This window comes from Meles meles, chromosome 3 (genome assembly GCF_922984935.1).
Source record: "Meles meles chromosome 3, mMelMel3.1 paternal haplotype, whole genome shotgun sequence".
NCBI lineage: Eukaryota > Metazoa > Chordata > Mammalia > Carnivora > Mustelidae > Meles > Meles meles.
The window spans coordinates 157,313,114-157,334,179 of NC_060068.1; the positions used below are offsets into that span (position 1 = coordinate 157,313,114).

Below are 21,066 nucleotides of genomic sequence, written 5' to 3' on the forward strand. Positions count from 1 at the left end.
ACAAAATCCCAGCAGCTATTTGATTACAGTCTGGACCTCGTCAGCTCTTCGTGTCCCATGGGATTCCTTGGAGAAAACATTACCACCCTATGTTTGTTAAGTACTTTGCATGGCACTTTTATAAGCCTTAGTTCCTTTGATTCCTCTAGCAGCCCTGGGAAGTAGTAGGCATCACTCCTCTGAGAGGTTGGGTGACCTCCTCCAAGTCACACAGCTGTTCTTACAACCGCCAGTAAGTGTGCCCCCCTTTTTTTCTCCCCGTTCCTGTGTTATTAAAGGTATTTCAACATCAGTAATCAAAACAGGAAGTCAGTTGTGAGATTTATGTTAAGATCTGGTTATGTTACTGGTCCGATGAAGCAAACATTTTGGAAAGACATCTGAGTCAGGGACTGTCCAGAGAGAGCAGCCTCCTTTCATGGAGCCCCTCTTGCCTTTTGAGTGTGGGGGCTGCTCACCTAGTCTTCGGACTCAATCTGCAGAGGAGGGAAGCCCTGGCTTGCTGAGGTGTGGTGAGGGGCCTTGAACTTGGAAGCCTTCACATTTTCCATGAGCCCCCGGTGTTTCCAGATTTGCTTTTGCAAATGTATTATTCACTGAACGGCTATCTTGACTCTAATACAACGAAATGACAAAGTCTGGAAAGAGACTAATGGTAGTTAAGACTATGAGCCTTTTCTAAGAGCTTCGCATATATTATTAACTTATTTGGTTTTCATAAAAAGCCTTGATTACCACCATTTTTCACTTGCCCAAGGTCACATTGCTCATAACTGGAAGAGCTGGGATTGAATCCTGTTGAAGTCCATTGTCTGAGCTCCCGATCACAGGTCTTCTAGGGCTAGTTCTTTTTTTTTGTTAATACAGAATTCAGATCCTGAGCCTTAAGTCCCGCCAAGGAGCTCATTGGCAAAGGAGTTCTCTAAACATCTCAAATGGGCCCTAAGAAATTTTCTTGAAGAAAAAAGAGAGTTGTAGCAATAGCACTTCTAGACTTGACCTCCAGAAAGAGTGATTCATCAATGGGCTTTTTCTAGCCCATCACCGATTCCCATATCTGTGAATGAGAATGCCCCCTGGAAACTGAGAGAGGACATCGCACTGTGGACTCCTGGAAACCTAGTCCCAGATTTCTTTGTTTCTTTGTTTCCATGAGAGCATTGTGGCAAAAACACTTCAGGCAGTTGGGTGAACGTGTAGCTGGACTACCCCCATACAGGTAAATGTTCCCAAAAGTTGTCCATGGAATATGGCTTATAGGTATCAACTCCATAAGAGGGCAACTGGGAAGCATTGGTTATTAATTTAAGATTCACAGCAGTGGGTTTTAAGGGCAGGGCAATGAACTTGTATCATTGCATGCCATGTTCTGGATATATGAGTATAGGTACCCTTTTTTCATTAGAGTCTCAGTGGAACCCATGACCCCCAAACACTGAATAACTATGACTACGAAGACATCTCGTTAACTTATTTATGTGTAGCTTTTCTGTGAGATAAGATGGCAGATTTTGAAAGCACTGGTATTATGGGTTTTAAGGGATTACCATAATCTAGGTACTTTTGCACTTTACTAATTTTCTCTGCATGGATACGGAATGGATTCAAGTAGACCTTTGTATTATGTATATTTACAGACTGGGTTTTTCCATCTACCCCATGGAGACTTCTTCATTGAGCCTGTCAAAAAGCAACCACTGGCTGAAGGAGAGTACCACCCACACATCATTTACAAGAAGCCGAAGCAGAGACCTCCAGAGAAGGAGGAACCAACCTGTGGATTAAAGGGTATTGTGACTTGAATCTCCTCACCGCGTTGCACAGTCTGTTTTGGTCCATTATTGTTCTGCTACAACATGACCTGCTCTTACTCACATCTGTTTTCTCCTCCTCCGTTCTGTTGCCACAGAGTATGTGCCCTTGTAGGAATAATTTCACTTGTCTACGTGCCACTGTCTTCATGTTCTTAATGGGAAGGGGAAAAGGCATCATCCGTGTCTTTGTCACATTAATTGATGATATTCACATGATACTCATCATGACGAATTACTTGTTTTTTAAACTCTTTGAATTCCTTAGAGGACAGTAGTCCAAACTAAAGAAAATGAGTTTCACTATTAGCAAAGTTACAATACTTTAGTGTGGACTATCACCAAACTGCTTGTCGTAACCGCACATGGAAGTCAGATTTCAATGTGTGATGATGCTGATGCTGATGTGTGAAGAGAAACTGAAAGAAATATCAACACTTTTTCAGATGATGAATTCAGCAAAGCATCTTTTGGCTGCCTTTTGTTTGTAGTTCATTGACATGTTCCCTGCCCCTCGGCTCAAGAGCGATTCGAACTGGTCCTCTCTGCCTTGTACCAAATAGTTTCAGGTAGTTTTCAGAGGCGAATCGACCCAAGTTGTTTCCTTGCAATTCCCATATTCTCTCTGATTCGTACACGATAATAATCTATGCATAAAGGGCCACTGGAAATTGAGACATTTTCTTAAATATAATATAGTTTCTCCTTTCTTCAGAGAAAAAAAAATAATGGGCTAGGAAACAGTTAACAAAAGGAATCCATAATATTATTTATATGTCTTAAGGATTTGGGTACGTGGACCTCAGTGGGAAAATAGATTTGCTAATCTAGACGGATTCTAATAAAGACTTGAGAGGACTCAGAATTTTGCAAGCAGGAGGAGAGGACAAGGGTACAAGTATTTTCTTTATAGACTTCGCCAGACCCTGGGATAGATGGTAACTTTCCTGGGAGTTTCTTCTGTGATCTTAGCAGAGTATGTAAACAAGAAGAAAGTTTGAGTCTGTAATGTTTCCTGTACACAAAAATGGACAGCTGGTTACATTCCTTAACTTTAGGAAGCTATTCCAATTTCATCCTGAATTAGATAACAGACTGTCTAATTCTCCTTATAGCAAAAGCTAAGAGAAGGGAAGAGATTATTCTTCTGGATGGTCTGATTGATTAAGTTACCAATCTAGATAACTTAGTCTTTATGTGAAATTTTAGGGTTCTGATCTAATCACTTGAAGAATTTCCCAATTCCTGTTGCACATTGGATGATGGGATCACACTTTGTGTGATTCACTCTGTTTGAGATTACTGGGTCATCAGTATGGCAGAGCAAGTTACTAGAGCAGTGAGTGAACTTGGCCAGAGAATTACTTCCCTAGCCACGGTTGTGTTATGGAATGAGTTAGGCTATTCCTCATGTACTCAACTTGAACATTTTCTCTTTGAGGTAGACTTGATTAATAATGCACTGAGAATGGCATATATTTCATCATAAAGGCAAAAGGAATGGGTAGGAATGGAGTAGGGTTTAAAAATGTCATGTCCCCGTTAGGTCACACACCATACATCAGCCTTAGTGCTTCTCATACCTTTTCCTTATTCATTCTCCACCAACCCTGAGACTTACCATTATTTTGGAACCTTTCCTGATTAATCCCATTTGGAACAATCTTTGCATTGTGAATTTCTCCACCATGCCTTCTAAAAGATTCTGTCTTAAACTTGCTTAAAACTTCACAATATCAGAATTGAATAGATAGCTCTGTTGGAAGGACACTTAAGAGTGCCATAATGTAGCCCATTTTTTTTCACCAAAGAAGCAAGTGTGACTCAGAGAAGGGAGTGAACTTTCAAAACCATGAAGGTGTTCAGAATATGGCCAAGCTTAGATGTCAAGGTTCTATTATACCTTGGGCTTTCTACTCCCTCATGGTTATCTTTGAATATATAAATATATACTTATATATATATATATATATTTATTTATATATATATTTGAATATATAAATATATATATATTTATATATATATATAAAATATATACTTCTTTGAATATATAAATCTTATTTTATCAGCTGTCTTGAAAGCCCCATTAAAGTAGGAATTCCCTTCCCAAACAGTATGTATCATAGTGTAATATGCAAAGGAGAAGTTTAGTAAATCACCAGAATGAAACAGAGAGTGATTCACAGCCAAATAGATGAGACTAGAGTATACTAACCTCTTGTCTATATAACATTGATAGAAAGAAAAAAGAAGTGTGCATTTTCTAGAAGTTGACAAGTGTCCATTGTTGTGACTATCTCTATTCCACAGACAATAAGCATGATTTAATGCCTAAATGATAGCTAGAGATTCAAGAATAATCTAATGTGCTTGCAAATATTCTTAAAATATACATGACCTTCAGATTTTACAAATCTTGGTATCTTGAAATGGACTTGGTCTTGCTAAACAAGGTAATTGCGTTGTTCTTAGACCACGTTACCCTGCAGAAATGATGGAATTAACTAACAGTGGCCATGTCATTAGCCAGCATTAAGGTACACTTTATACTTAGGTCAGTTGGTGTTTCAAAGTTGAATTACTGTGATTACATCAAGAAAGATCCTATTTACTTGTATAAAATGTTCTGTCTTTGTTATGTTTAAAGCAGGAACACCTTTGGTATTGAAAAAAGATGTCCTTTAAAAAAGCTCTAGTTGTTCAGGAAGGAAAATGTGTCAATTACTTTCCTCTAAAATATGTCCCTTTACTTACGTTGATCTCCCATATAGAAAGGTGTCCAGGAGTTTCACAGTGGGTCCCTTATCATTATGGTCTGAAAGTTCATTTGATTAAACTCTTGAGAAGTTCATTTTGTTGACACTGACAATTTCCTCTTTCTCAAGTTTTTTTGTCAAGAACATAGACTGGGATTTGAGTGGCTATTAGATGGAAGTATCAAGGGGAACTATGGTTTTAGGAAGTTAGGGAGGGGGAATTAACAACAGTCAGATCAGATGCTAACTGGCTCCAGGGTTGTCTATGGCAGAAAGGGGTCTAGGGAGGTAAGATCAAAGTTTGGGATTTCGTACACTAGGACTCTAGGCTAGGAACATGGGATCTGGTTCCTGACATGCATTTTTGAGTTCAAAATTTATTCATTCAGCAATTATCTATTGGGTATATTCTTTTTTTTTTAAGATTTTATTTATTTATTTGACAGACAGAGATCACAAGTAGGCAGAGAGGCAGGCAGAGAGAGAGGGAGCAGGGTAGAAGCAGGCTCCCCGCTGAGCAGAGAGCCCAATGCAGGACTCAATCCCAGGACCCTGGGATCATTACCTGAGCCGAAGGCAGCGGCTTAACCCACTGAGCCACCCAGGCGCCCTATTGGGTATATTCTTTATGGCTGTTGCTTTCCTAGGTTTTGTGGGTTCATATGTGAATATGATATAATTCTTTGTCTTCAGAGCTGACAGCCTGGATATAGGACATGGGTAAGTAGGGATCTGGTCCAGATTTTATCAGTATATGGTAAGACCATGAAGGGAGATGAAATCTTAAGGCATGTATTGGGCTTTTTGTCACTCTGCCTTATGTTTGCCCAAGGACATGTAGCTATTAATTCATTCATTTTCACTGCTGTAACTGTATACCATTATGTGAATCTTCCACTTGTCCAACCTCCTGTGAGTAGATCTGTACTGCTTCCAGTTTGTAGCTATTATATATTATGTTGTAAAGACTGTTCTTAAAAATGTTCCTTAGGATTCAAGTCCATAGGGTTATCCCACGTATATACCAAGTAGTGGAATGCATATCTCCTAGGATATATACATCTGGCTTGACTGGATGATGCACCTTGTTTTCCAAAGTTGATGTTCAAGTGTGGTGAGTGAGAGTTCCCATTGTTCCATATTCTGTCCAATACTTGCTGTCCTCACTTTGAAATTTGGCCATTCTAGTGGACGTGACGTGCTACTGCTCTATGCTTAATGTTGAACTTCAACCTCTTTGTTAGGAAGTTGAGCCCCAGATCTACGGCTTGTGGCTGTAGAGTCTCCATGAATAGTTCTACCTAGAGTGGAAGCCCAGAGAACCAGCTTTAGTTTGCTTACTTGTTTCTTTGTTTTCTGGTTCACTTTTTCACTTAGTCTCTGATCTGACGTTTCAACTTGTCTTTTTTTCCTCCAGAGCAAAAGCGAGCAGCAGATATCCCACGTCTACAACTAGCTGTGTGTATCAATCAGAGTTCAGCTAGAGAAGCAGAACCAGTAGGAGATCTATATGAGGAAATTTATTGCAAGAAATCGGTTACCACAGTAGTAGGGACTGGTTAACAAACCCCAAATCCAGGGCAGGCCATCAGGAAAGGCAGGCTACAGGTGTCAGGCCTGGGCTAAAGCAGCTGTCCAAGGCAGAGTTTTCCTAGGAAGTCCCAACTCTATTCTTAGGGTCTTTTAGTTGATTAAATCAGGCCTACAGATTATTGACTAATTCTCTTTACTTTGGCTTTACTAAAGTCAACAGATAAAGGACTTTGATTTACGTCTGTGAGACACCTTTTCACAGCAACACCCAGATCAGTGTTTGATGGAGTACTGGGGACAGCAGCCTAGCTAAGGGAACACCTAGAAAAGATCATCACAGTCCATCTTTTGCTTTTCTCACCAAGTTTCTGCTTACTTATATTTGTTTTTCTTTTTTCTATTTTTGGACTCCGAAGATTTCTTCCCCTTTTTGATGCTTATTCGGGGCTTAACACGGGGATAGTTTTTCAGAGTATCTAGTCCACCATATTGCAAGAAATCAGTCTTGAGTAAGATTTCTTACGGAAGTCATTTGGAAATCTGTGAGTTGCCTTTTAAATGGCATGCACAGACATTACCAAATACTAACAAATGTTTTAAATGTTATAACATTAACAATAGCTCATTAGAATAATTAGCATATCAGATCACTAATCAGTGTAGTATGTGCAGGTGAATGGTTCTGATTTTATGGAAATCCAGTTAGTTAATTCTAAATCACTGCCAGACTCCATACTGGTTCTAAAGCACACAAGTTGTTTGTTTGTTTGTTTGTTTGGGCTAACAGTAACAGCAAACTAACTTTCTTTTTTTTTTTTTTTAAGATTTTATTTATTTATCTGACAAAGAGAGATCACAAGGTGGCAGACAGATGGGCAGAGAGAGAGGGGAGGGGGAAGCAGGATCCCTCCTGAGCAGAGAGCCTGACACGGGGCTTGATCCCAGGACTCCGAGATCATGAGCTGAGCTGAAGGCAGACGCTTAACCCACTGAGCCACCAGGTGCCCCAACAGCAAACTTTCTGAGTAGAGCCTACCTGAGACTTGTCTTGAAATTCCGGATTCCCTGATTGCCTTATGATTATAGCCACTCCACAGTGACCCATACCTGACTTTGCTGTGAGGTGGTTAGTATTTTAATTGTTACTCTGTCCTTTTTTTGTCTTAGTGAGATGGCCTATTGGTTTTGATATCGGCTTTCAGAACTGGTGGGAAGATGGGTGAAGCGGTTTAAGGTTTTACCCATGAGAGGGTTGAGAGGACTGTTGGGGAGAATTGGGGAAATACATAATGGGTAAATGTGTGGAAAGAGAAATTGGCAACCCGTTTCTTTTGTTTGCTTAGTAAAATCCAAGACCAAGACCATAGGAACTCAAAGCACCAGTTGTCTCTGTGCTGGAGTAGCTCAGTAGCTCTGAGAGACTCCTGGATCCAGTCAGAAGCCTTTCTTCATGAGCCGGGCCTCACCACGGACTCCCCGCCTTGCATTTCCTCACTACTTGACAGTTCTTTGCCTTGTACCATCATCGTTTCAGGGCCATAGGCTCCCACTTTCCGAACATATCGTATCCATCTATTTGGAGCTTATCATTCCAAACATAGCATTTGCCTTTCTGAACTGTTTTTATTCCTCAAAAAAGCCTTGCTTTTCCTCGCCTCTAGCCCTTGTGTTTAGGTTCCTTCTGCCTGAAACTTGTTTTCCCCAGAAGTAACTAAGTTACTTCTATTTTATGTTTTTATTTTTTTGTTTTTGTTTTTAGGACTTACACATGGCTTCCTTTAGAAAACCTTCTTGGTTCAATCTGTACTAGATGTCTCTCCTCTGACTCTTAACACTAGCTCCTTCCCCTACGTCAGGCTCTGTCATATGAAGAATATCTCTCTGTGTCCTTCTCCACACTGTAAGATTCACGGGGCATGTCTGCTCATGCACAAGCTTGTCTCCAAGATCTGACAGAGTTCCCAACCAGGGTAGGAATCAGAAATGCTGAACTTGGAAGTACTGAGTTTCTGGACCATCTCTGATGCGTTTGGCAGTTTATTACAAACTTGCATTTAGCTATATGGAACACGTTTAACCTCTGAGAATACCCAGACTTGCCTGAAGAAATTTAGTAGGCACGCTGATGCCTGTGCATTGAAGAGAAGTTTGCATAAGACAAAAATGTGGCCGTGGCTGGGACTCTTGGCCCAAGGTTGTAGCTAAAAGTGACTACTTCAGGTTTTGATTTTAGAAAAAGAGAGGGTGGATGGGTAAGAGAAAGCAAGTGACGTTTATTCCCTCAGCAAGCTCCTCCCCTGCACCACGTACTGTTCTAGGAACTGGGGATGTACGGGCGAACAAATCAGTGACTGAGGCGGGAATATAGAGACACAGAGGCGTGGGAGCCTAAGGCAGGCAGGAGAGGGCTGCTCTCCAGGGAGAGGCACAGAAGAGCAAGTGCTTTTTAAGATGGTCACTAGCATCCCAAGTGCAGACCTCTGAACCTGTGACACACCGATTTTCAGCTTCCTGTGGAGAGTTGGGAGGACAATTCTCAGCTGCTCCAGGAGGCAGATTTCGGGTATCCTTTCAGTCTTGTTTCAAAAGCTGCTTCTACGTATTGCATGGAGCACGGGGTGTGGTGCATAAACAATGAATTCTGTTACACTGAAAAGAAATAATTAAAAGAAAAAAATAGCTGCTTCCTTGTGAGTCTTCTCCCCCTACATAGTTGGCCCTAGGAGGACTGATGAGTCCCTTTCCTGAGGTCACCCTGCATTTTGATGTGGTCCCTGGAGTCTTCTACCTTCCTGCCTCCCCACCTCCCTCTCCTTCCCTGCCCCGTAGATGTTCCTTCAGATGGGCTCACCTCAGGGCTTATGCATTTACTGTTCCCTCCACTGGAACACACACCCTCTGTCCCTTGCCCCCGCCATTTCTTCGTAGCTTATTCTCTCCCACTGCTCAGGTCACTGCTCAGATTCACACAGTCAGAGAAGACGTTCTGATCACCATCTAACATAGGAGTCTTGCCATCACCATGTAAACTCTTTATCCTGCTTTCTCTCTTTTCAGAGCATGTGCTATCACCTGATGTCACTCACCTATGTATTCGTTATTGTCTGTCTTCCCCCAACTAGAATGTAGGCACCCCGAAGGCACACACTTTCTCACTTTTGTTCTCTGATGTATCCCCACTGCCCGCACAGAGCCTGCCATAGTAAGCACCTAGTAAATGTTGAGCGAATGAGTAAATGAATGAATCGTAGCTTCATTCATGATAATCCTGTTGAACTTGTAGTCCATTTCCACCACTAGACTCATCTTTGTACCAAGGATACTTGTATCCTAAATATTGAGCCCAGTGTCTGATCCTCATAGTTTGTTGATAACCGTTTGTCCACTGAATGAGTGAATGATGTGTACTTCCAAAAGGGTCCTGCAGGTGTGAGTGGACATTTAACCTCACCAGGGCTGGGGGTCCAAGCATACCAAGAGTGCTCTGAGTCACTGAAGGAAGGCAAATGTGTTCCCTGGGAAGCAGCTAATGTTAACTATGTATTTGTCCCACAGCTTGATTAATGTCAGTGTTTGGGAAAACAAACATTCCCACCCCCACATAGTCCCATTTCTGTGTAGCAGCTGGAAGTCTCATAAATAACCATGAAATTTTCTCTATGGGGAAGGAAGTTTACTTGTTAGATTTGAAATTAAATATTTGAGGAAATTATGAGTGCATTTTAAGCTTCAAATCCTCTCCTCCAAAGGCAGAAAAGTGGATCCCTAGGGTATTTTCTGGGCCAATAAGCCGAAGCTTAGAAAGTTCCAGAATTTAATTTACATGAGTGTGTGTGTCATTGGTTGACCTTTCTCCCTTCAGGATATATTAATTTGCTGTTTTCCATGGGCTAGATACTAAGTGACACAGCTCTGAACATGGCAGGTTGAACCCTGCCCTCATGGACTTACAAGTTTGTAGGAGGAGAATTTAACAAAAATTGTAAAAATAGTACACATGAGCATTGTGACAAATGCCATAAGAGTGTATAGAAGAGGAGCCCAGTATGATCAGGAGGGTTAAAGAAGTTCTGTCTGAGAGAAGCCATAGACTGGGTATAAATTCTTAAGGAGCCATTTTCCCTGAGATCACTCCTGTGGAACATCAGCATTTGAGGAATGGTGTCTATTAGGGACAATTCCATTGTTGAAGTTCTAAGTCTTGGTATCTCAGAATGTAACTACATTTGGATATCGGATCTTTAAAGAGGTAACTGATTTAAAATATGGTCATTAAGGTGGGGCCTAATTCAATATGGTGTCCTTAGAAGAAGAAGGTATTTGGACACAGATACACACAGCCAAGACCGTGTGAAGACATAGGGGGAGGATGGCCATCTTCAAGCCAAGAAGAGAGTCCTCAGAAAGAAAGCAGGTTGCTAACACCCTGATCTTGAACTTCTAGCCTTCAGGATTATGAGGAAATAAATTTCTGCTGTTTAAGCCACTCAGCCCGTGGTACTTTGTTCTGGTGGCCCTAGCAGATTAATAGAGCAATGACATGTTAGCTTACCTGCATGGTGATCCTCTAGTTCTTTCAAGCTGTGAGGAGTTGGTTATGCTGCATGAAGAACAGAAGACTGTACACACAACAATAAAGTGTAGTCAGGACTGGCTTTAAGGTGTGTGACTGGTGTGGCCACACAGGGCCATGCTCAGAAGAGCGGCACTCTGTGGTAGCCATCTTGAAATTCTGAATGATTTTATCTTTATCTTTTGCGCTTTGCAAGTGAAGGCTAATCAGACAATGGAGCATGTGCTGTGCCTGGAGCTTCAGGCCCCACATGTTCTTGCCTCTGGCCACCTCTCTGCCTTCCCAGGATCGGTTCTCGGCCAGCTTTACTTTCTACTCTGACTCCTGTGCCACGCAAGCCTGTCTGGGCAGTGACCGGGGCACACCAGTGTGGGGAGGCCTGCTTCCATGGCTGTCTTCCACCCCGGGGGAGTCTGTGCATGCACAGGAGGAGGTTCAAGAGTGAGTGTCCTACAGTGTCTTGGGATTAGGCATGGCAGTATTCCTCTCCATCCTAAACTGGCATTTGGTAGATGACCAGAAAGGCACCGCTTATCCACTTCCCATTCAGGTACTGAACTTCTCCTGATGTGGTGTTTGTAATCCCATGGGGTAATCTCCCCGGGTAGCTTGAGGTCACGGGCTATAAAGAAAAGACTGACTTCTCTGCCCCTGCCCAGGGCCCTACATTTTCTTTTTGTGTTGCACTATGCAAATCATGGCCCTGGGTTTATAGTTGCTTTGCTGGCAAAAAATTAAAGTGAATCTGACACATATTAATGATATGCCCAAGATTGCTGCAGAGGATATGATACTTTATATGGAAAACTCAAAAGACTCCATCGTAAAACTGCTAAAACTCACACAGGAATTCAGTAAAGTGTCAGGATATCAAATCAATGCACAGAAATCAGTTGCATTTCTATATACCAACAGCAAGACAGAAGAAAGAGAAATTAAGGAGTCAATCCCATTTACAATTGCACCCAAAACCATAAGATACATAGGAATAAACCTAACCAAAGAGCCAAAGAATCTGTACTCAGAAAACTATAAAGTACTCATGAAAGAAATTGAGGAAGACACAAAGAAATGGAAAAATGTTCCATACTCATGGATTGGAAGAAAATGTCTATGCTACCTAAAGCAATCTACATGTTTAATGCAATCCCTATCAAAATACCATCCATTTTTTTCAAAGAAATGGAACAAATAATCCTAAAATTTGTACAGAACAAGAAAATACCCCAAATAGCCAGAGGAATGTTGAAAAAGAAAACTAAAGTTGGCAGCATCACAATTCTGGACCTCGAGCTCTGTTACAGAGCTGTAATCATCAAGACAGTATGGTCCTGGCACAAAAACAGTAGAACAGAACAGAGAGCCCAGAATTGGACCCTCAACGCTATGGTCAACTAATCTTTGATGAAGCAGGAAAGAATGTTGAATGGAAAAAAGACAGCCTCTTCAACAAATGGTGTGGGGAAAATTGGACAGCCATATGCAGAAGAATGAAAACTGGGCCATTTCCTTATACCACACACAAAAAGAGACTCAAAATGGATGAAAGACCTCAATGTGAGACAGGAATCCATCAAAATCCTTGAGGAGAACACAGGCAGCAACTTCTTTTACCTCAGTCTTAGCATATTCTTCCTAGAAACATTGCCAAAGGCAAGAGAAGCAAGAGCAAAAATGAACTTCATTCATTTTGGGGACTTCATCAAGATCAGAATTTGTACAGCAAAGGAAATAGTCAATGAAACCAAAAGACAACCAATATAGTGGGAAAAGATATTTGCAAATGGTATATCAGATAAAGGGCTAGTATCCAAAATCTATAAAGAACTTATCAAACTCAACACCCAAAGAACAAATAATCCAATCAAGAAATGGGCAGAAGATATGAACAGACATTTCTGCAAAGAAGACATCCAGATGGCCAACAGACACATGAAAAAGTGCTCCACGTCACTCATCATCAGGGAAATACAAATCAAAACCTCAATGAGATGCCACCTCACACCAGTCAGAATGACTAAAATTCACAAGTCAGGAAATTACAGGTGTTGGAGAGGATGTGGAGAAAGGGGAACCTCCGACATTGTTTGTGGGAATGCAAGCTGGTGCAGTCACTCTGGAAAAGAGTATGGAGTTTCCTCAAAAGGTTGAAAATAGAGCTACCCTACGGCTTAGCAGTTGTGCTCCTGGATATTTACTGTAAAAATACAAATGTAGTGATCTGAAAGGGCATCTGCACCCCAATGTTCATAGCAGCAAGGTCCATAATTGCTAAACTATGGAAAGAGCCTAAATGTCCATCAACAGTGAATAGATAAAGAAGATGTGGCATGCACACACACACACACACACACACACACACACACACTGTGTATGTGTTGTGGTGAGAACTGTGTGTTGTGTAAGACTGATGAATCACAGACCTGTACCCCTGAAACAAATAATACATTATATGTTAATTTAAAAAATAATTTTAAAAAGAAGGAAAAAATAATAAAAAAACATTTTTAAACAATCCTTCAAGTGGGTTTGTATACACTGGGGTCTCACACTGGTGAGAGTGACCCATTTCTCCAGTGTCTGCAGGGCAGGGCTGCTAAGGGCCACTCTCCTTCTGGGCCTTCTGCCTTCTTTACACACTTGCCCCATCCCAACCTGCCATGCCTAAAGCTTCGGAGCACAGGCTTCTGCAGAGGGAGGCACATGGGGGCTGCTGTGTCTGGGGCTCTGAAGCTGAAGGCCCTGATTTAGTGGATGCGTCTGGTGTGTCAGCATGAGGAAGGGGCAGTCCAGAAGCTGAATTGGGGCCCAAGGTCCTTAACGTCTTGGAGAGAGGGGAGAATGTGATGTAGTAAGATTAGAGGGTCTACTTATCCAGCTTCCATGTCTCTCTCTCTCTCTTTCTCTCTCTCACACACACACACACACACACACTCACATACACACTTGTCTTGAAATGTGATGGTTGATTAAAAAGACTCCACATATATTTAAGTGATGTCAGAAACAGTGGGATCGTTATTCTAGGTTCAGGACTTCATGTTTTAGCTAAATTTAACCTGAGGGGTGTGTGTGTGTGTTTGTGTGTGTGTGTGTGTGTATGTGTATACATGTGTTTACTTGTGTGGTGTAGGTGTGTATGTATGTATGCTGTGTATTTGTGTAGTGTGTATACATGTGTTTACATGTATGGTGTGTGTGTGGTGTAGGTGTGTGTTTATGTGTGGTATATGTATGGTATGTGTACATGTGTTTACATGTGGGTGCATGTATGATGTAGGTGTGTGTTTACGTGTGGTGTGTGTGTAGTATGTACACATGTGTTTACTTGTGGGTGTATGCATGGTGTAGGTGTGTGTTTACGTGTGGGGTGTGTAGTCTGTACACATGTGTTTGCATGTATGGTGTGTGTGTGGTATAGCTGTGTGTTTATGTGTGGTGTGTGTGTGTGTGTGGTATGTGTACATGTATGTACATGTGGGTGGGTGGGTGGTGTGTAGGTGTGTGTTTAAACACACATGTTGCACACCATTGGCTCCAGGAGGCAGACAGCTTGCTCAGCTGCGATGACTCAGGATTTTATGAAAGATCTTTCCATTCCCATTAAATAGACTAAGCTGAAATTCCAGTGCATTCTCCTAGTCAACAGAGGAGTTCTTTGTTTAATTTAGCTGAGGGAGCGTCCACGCCCGCAGAAGAACGCTTCCCCTTGCTGAGAGCCTGTGCTAAGAATAGAGCCAGTCCCAGCACTGCGGCCCTGCGCTTCTGAGGGAATCCTGCCGCTGAGTTTCCACAGGAGGGGAAGGAGGGCCTGTGTTCTAGGAAGACCCCTCTTCCATCCCCTCAGGAGAACTTTAGCCCAAGTCAGCCCTTTCCACCAGCGCCTCCAGGACACCAGAGCTTTCTCCTGGGGGCATCCATGAGCGCCGAGTTCCTGCAGATGGCTCTGTCCTCCCCCTGCCAGCCAGCGCCCTGACGGGACACCTGACTCACAGTGGCTACCCCAGGGCTCTGCGGTCGGTGTGCGGGAGACTGGCAGCATTGGGTGCGGGTCTGGTACGAAGACAGATCCATAGAGTATTAGCAGCTAAGAGCCGCTTCTCACCAGAGGACAGAGCAGCCGACCTCAGACACCCGAGAGGAGGAGAGCCCAAGGCCTTTAATCTGGCCAGTCCTGTCAGGCTTCAGATCCCAATGGGGCTGTTTCCCCGGGGAATACGCAGATGTACCCGGCTGAGAGAATCAGACACTTTCATTTGCACACCTTCTGTTTCTGGGGAATAGTCCCAGTTGAAGGCAAACTATTAGTGTCGAGGGGAAGGGGCAACAAAAGCCAACTGATTGGGGATATTCTGTACTTCAGTAACGAAAAAAAAATCGAAGGACAGTCTCTGGGGACAGAACAGTGGTTTTTCCTGCTCATGATTCTGGCTCAGAGGATGACATGAATCAGGCTTGTGAGAACAGTCATGGCTGTCCCAGGGGAAAGGCGACTTCCTTTGGTGGCACAATGCAACCCACATTGGTATGAGGCTGCTTATAATTTGCATTAATCTTAGTGAGACTAGTTGTACAGTTTGTTGTGGAAGAGTCCAAGTGTTTTGTTTCGGGGTGCTCCCCTAGACCCTATAGGATTGTTCCACTCATACAGAGTGTGTGACCCAAGTTATTATTTTTTTAATTGCAGCAAAATAAAATAAAATTTACCATCTTGGCCTTTTCCGAGTGTACGGTCCAGTAGTGTTACTTATACTCACAGTGCTCTGCAACCAGTATCTGGAATGCTTCATCTTGTAAAACGGAAACTCTACACCCATTAAACAGCTATTCTTTTCTATCTCTCCCCAACTAACTACCATTTTGTTTTCCAGATTATGTTTATAATGGCAACATTTTGAACCCAAGGATTTTGAATAAGGGATCACGGACTCTTGGGGAAGAGGAATGGACAGGATTTTGCAGTCACCACCTTGTGGAACTGTCCTGGAGAGGCCCTTTCCTCTGATACTCCAGGGAGCTTTCCGCCGCAACTCCCTACTTCCCAGCATCAGGAGTCCATGTGTGATAGATTGTGAAACACTGAGAACCAGCTCTGCTGGGTTCTCACTAATCACAAAGAGAGTGTGGGTGCTTGAATGCAGTGACTAATACTATCCTCTGTTGTTGCCTCCGTCTTGGGTGTTTTTGTTTGTTTGTTTGTTTGTTATTTTTTTTTCAGGAAGTAGAGGGGCACACACTGGCAGCAGGGTGTGGTGTCAGCTTTTTAGTTCTGTGCCGTGGAGCGCGGTGTAGGATGCTGTCACAGTGAAAACACATTTAAACCTTCATATGGACTGCACTATGGGGAACATGCCGCCAGCCTATTTAGACCCTGCTGGAGACCTTGAAATCTGGATTTATGCATTTTGCCGAACTCTGCAGGCATGCCATGAGAAGCAGTAATGCTTACCTTGCTATTCCCAGCAGACCCAGCGTAGAGTCTGAGTCATGTCTTCTATAACTGGAATGAGTCAGGGAATTCCTGTGCATCTCCGAGAGCTGTGGGAGTGCGTGGACTCAGGGTCATCATTGAAATCCTGACAGTGGTCGATCATTGTGACTGGAGTATCTCCAGCACACCACTCATTTTGTGAACAACCTGGGGGCAAATGGAGAGGTTGGTCTCTGCAGAAGGCCTGTGGTTTCTTGCCCTGTTTTTAAATCACTGGGGACAAAAGTGGATGCTTGAAAAATTGGAAACCCCTGAACATAATTCAGAACATGAAACCCTCTGACCAATAACTCCTTATAAATACAGAATAATCTTAGGACCAGATCTTTCACTTTGGGGTTATCTAAAATATGCAAAGAATTATGTACTTTTAAAGCCGATGACACTAATGTGGATGTCTTTCTTATCATTGCACTGTTTTCGAAAAGCTATGAGAATCCTCTATCCCAAAGAAAATGACCCTAATTAGAGAATTTTCAATGCCATCTGTCCCTGGAAAAATCAAACAAATGATCAGCTTCCAGACATCCACATGGGACATTCCAAATCCATGGTGACCAGAATGCCCATGAGTGTCTGAGGCTTGGGGCCAGCTGCAGAGGAAGTTTTCCCCTTAATGATGTTGCTCCCACGGTCACTGCTGTTCTCTGCCCTGTGCTGGACGTTGGTCAAACACTCAACAGCTGAAGCTGAGGTGCACTTTTCTTTCTTTTTTTTTTAATTTAATTTAATTTTTTCAGTGTTCCAGGATTCATTGTTTATGCACCACAGCCAGTACTCCATGCAATACATGCCCTCCATAATATCGACCACCAGGCTGATCCAACCTCCCACCCTCCTCTCCTCCAAAACCCTCAGTTTGTTTCTCAGTGTCCACAGTCTCTCATGGTTTGTCTTCCCCTCCAATTTCCCCCAACTCACTTCTTTCCATCTCCCCATGTCCTCTGTGTTATTCCTTATGGTCCACAAGTAAGTGAAACCATATGGTAATTGACTCTCTCTTCTTGACTTATTTCACTCAGCATAATCTCCTCCAGTCCCGCCCATGTTGATAGAAAGTTGGATATTCATCCTTTCTGATGGAGGCATAATACTCATTGTATATATGGACCAAATCTTCTTTATCCATTCGTCTGTTGAAGGGCATCTTGGCTCTTTCTACAGTTTGGTGATTGTGGCCATTGGGGTACAGATGGCCCTTCTTTTCACTACATTTGTATCTTTGGGGTTAAATATCCAGTAGTGCAATTGCAGGGTCATAGGGTAGCTCTATTTTTAATTTATTGAGGAATCTCCACACTGTTTTCCAACGTGGCTGCACCAACTTGCATTCCCACCAACAGTAAGAGTATAAAAGGGTTACCCTTTCTTCACATCCTCTCCAACATTTGTTGTTTACTGTCTTGTTAATTTTTGCCATTTTAACTGGTGTAAGGTGGTATCTCAATGTGGTTTTGATTTGAATCTCCCTGATGGCTAATGATGATGAACATTTTTTCATGTGTCTGTTAGCCATTTGTATGTCTTCTTTGGAGAAGTGTCTGTTCATGTCTTCTGCCCATTTTTTGATGTGATTATCTGTTTTTTGAGTGTTGAGTTTGAGGAGTTCTTTATGGATCCCGGATATCAGCTCTTTGTCTGTATTGTCATTTGCGAATATCTTCTCCATTCTGTGGGTTGCCTCTTTGTTTTGTGGACTGTTTCCTTTGCCGTGTAGAAGCTTTTGATCTTGATGAAATCCCAAAAAGTTCATTTTTGCTTTTTTTCCTTTACCTTTGGAGACATGTCTTGAAAGAAGTCAAGGTGTACTTTTCTGACTTGGCCATTGGGCAGCTGGGACCTCAAGAGAAACAGGAAAATCATGTGAGGTGGGGGGAAGGGGGACCAAGACCAGAAATTAGAGTCTTGACCACACAACATATTTGTCTGCCATCTGTTTTATTAGGGCCTGAGAGCTAAGAATGGATTTTATATTTTTATGGTTACATTTACAATGGTTATATAAGCACCTATATAATAACGTTGATTTTGGCTCTTGATCCACAAAACATAAACTATTTGCTGCTGTGGCCCTTTCATCAGATTTGCTGACCCCCTGTCTAGACCACTGGTTCTGAAAGTGTGGTTCCCGGACCAGCAGCATCAACATCACCTGGGAACTTGCTAGAAATTCAAATCCTCAGAAACTCTGGGAGTGGGGCCCAGCATGTGAGTCTGAACTAGCCCTCTGGAAGATTATGATCCAGGCTACAGCTTTGGGAACCACTAATCTAGACTGTTAGTGTGGCCCTTCATTACGAGTTTGTCATTTATCCATTACAAAAAGAAGACCTGGGGCAAATTACTTAACTCTCTGTGCCTGGGGTTTTTCATCAGTAAGGGTTTGGGGGGGGGGGGGGATTAAAAAAGCTAAAACACATACAACATATTAAATGCTTAATGTATGTCAGTTGTTATTTCAAATTTATTATCGTTATTAAAACCCATTTTATTAGGTCTCAGGTCAGTTAAAAACAAAGAGAACCCACCAGAGACCTGAGAATTTAGCAGGAATCATCAGGGTACCTTGTAGCAGCTGTGCCCTGGTGGAAATCAGACATGCTGGTCTAGACATTAGGGGCCAAAGCCTACAAACCCTGTCAGGGTGGACCGTGAGTCCCCTTCCAGCCAGACCCTGGGGCATCTTTGCAGCTCTGACCAGCTGCTCTGCTGGTCTTTTTCCCAAGGCAGTGCCCTGCCTGCCTGTTTTCCCTGATTTTGGCTTTTGGCACCAGTGCCCTTCCCAGCAGGCCTCTGGGGATTTTCAACCTTCGAAACAACAAGCATCCCAATCCCTCACTAACCCTGAACATGAGCACACATCATTTATTCGTGAATCACTACCAGGAAATTGGGCTCATAAAAACCACTCTCAGGGCATGGGGTTATTGTAAGGAATGGGAAAAGCTGCACGTGTTTTAGGACATGAAATTGAACGTGTGAGACCCGTAAGCTGCTGTCATTTTAATTTTTTAAAGTTTGTAATTGTTACTCAGAGATCGGTGGTGATTGTGTCTCAAACTGTTCTTCTGGCAGCTGAGGGTTCTCGCAGATGTTGCTGTTTCCTGCAGGGCTCTGTGCCTCACCTCTGCTAGGAGGCCTGAGGATGGGCTCCACAGGGCTGTGTTCTCCCCTCTGAGCCAGGGGCGCTTTGAACAGCTCAGGCAGAACCTGAGGAGTCCCTCTTTGCCGAAGGGGAGCACCAGGAGTGACAGAAATGGCTATCCATGGGAGAGGCCGAGGGCGTCGGTCTCCAGTTGGCAGCAGGAACATCAGGAAGCACATCCCTTGGTTTTGGGGTAGAGGAGAGAAAGGCAGGGACTGGAGCCTCTCTGCTCCCTCTGACGGCTTAGCCACTGCTCAGGGCCAGGCCCTGAGTGCTCGGCCATCTTCCAGAGGCATCCTGATGCTAAGAGCTGCGTGTGTGTGTGTGCGTGTGTGTGTTGATGGTGGTGGCTGGAGAATCCAGGCTTCGATGTCACATGGATCTAGGGGTGAATCTTGTGAGGGAGCAGCTCTGTGACCTCGCTGAGCCTCCTTGTTTTCATCTGTAAAATGCACATGGTCCTTACTTGGTTGCATTTCTGTGTGAGTCGGAAAGGATGAAGGGCTCAGTGAGTACTGGCCTCTGTTGTGGAGCCTGGAAGCCGCTGTGTCTCACTGATGAGACTTCTTGGCTGCGGTGTGGGATGATGGTGTAGGCGATGGCCTCCATGATGATTCTCAGGAAACTCCAGCTCACAGTGGTTCTTCTGACCAACCATAAAGCCGCCTGGACTTGCATGAAGCATGATCCTGTAAAGCATGATTGGGAATGTAGGGGAGCAGGGATGCCAAAGTCCCCTTTCACGGGCTGATGCTCATCTGTTCCACACCGATTGCCGGTTCCCCTGAGACCAGCTAATGATCCGATGTGCCAGGGCTCGTAGTAATCACCTGAGAGTATCTCTTACTGAAGACTTCAGCTGGCTTACGGTTAGGTAAAATTCTTCCTTAAGAAATTTCTCTCTGTGAGATATCATGTGTCATTTTTCTACTGGATCATTAGTATTTTCCCCAATAATTTATAAGAGAGTCTCATAAATAAGTATATAATACCTTTGTCTTATTTGTGAAGAATATTTTTCCTGCTCTTTTTATTTTGAATATTTTTTGATCCTCAGATATTTTACGCCTTTGTTAAAATGTTTGGTATTCTTTGTGATTTCTTTCATTCTTTTGATGCTTACAAAGTTCTTTCCCATCCTAAGTATCAGATAAATATTCACCTTTTTTTTTTCTGGTACCTCCTTCATGGCTTACAATTGGATTGCAAATGAGCGGGGAGATGGTGAGTGGTTGGCATGTGTGTGCGTTGCTGCTTCTGACTCCAGGTGTTTGGGCAGACATCACTAATCTATCACAGCACCATAGCTGGCTCGGCCAGGATCCGGCCTGGGGAGGATTTTTCAATGCAGCTGCCCCTTGAGCCACTACCAGCCGGTTAGAGTTGGAACATACGATATTACCTTTTTGACATCTCTACTAAAGAGCACACTCTTTGATACAGACAGTAAGGGTGGGTAGTTGTAAAATCCTAGGTGTCCTATAAATATGGTGTACTTGGAGTAATTTCTTGTCACACACAATCTAAAAAGATACAGTCTTACCATTTCTAGGTCAGAATCAGAAGCCATCTGCAGACTTCTGGCATCTTTCCCCTGGACAGCCTCTGCTGTGACCAAACACCTTTTCCCTATCACCAGGGCTTCCGAGTGAAGCTTAGGAACGCGTGACCAGATGGCAGCAGTCCGGTACGCGTGCCTGTTGTCTTCGGTACGCACTGTGCTGTAGGGGAAAGAGAGATCACAGGCAGAGGGGAAA

The 21,066-nt window shown here is 43.1% G+C and overlaps 1 protein-coding gene across 1 annotated transcript in view; it reads left to right on the forward strand.

The window, feature by feature from the left end:
* ADAMTS12 (ADAM metallopeptidase with thrombospondin type 1 motif 12) overlaps positions 1-21,066 on the forward strand; it is a 302,673-nt gene that overhangs the window by 108,045 nt on the left and 173,562 nt on the right. The window contains exon 3 of the mRNA XM_046000900.1: positions 1,638-1,788. Coding sequence (XP_045856856.1) covers positions 1,638-1,788 — 151 coding nt within the window. The remainder of the gene's footprint in view (positions 1-1,637; positions 1,789-21,066) is intronic.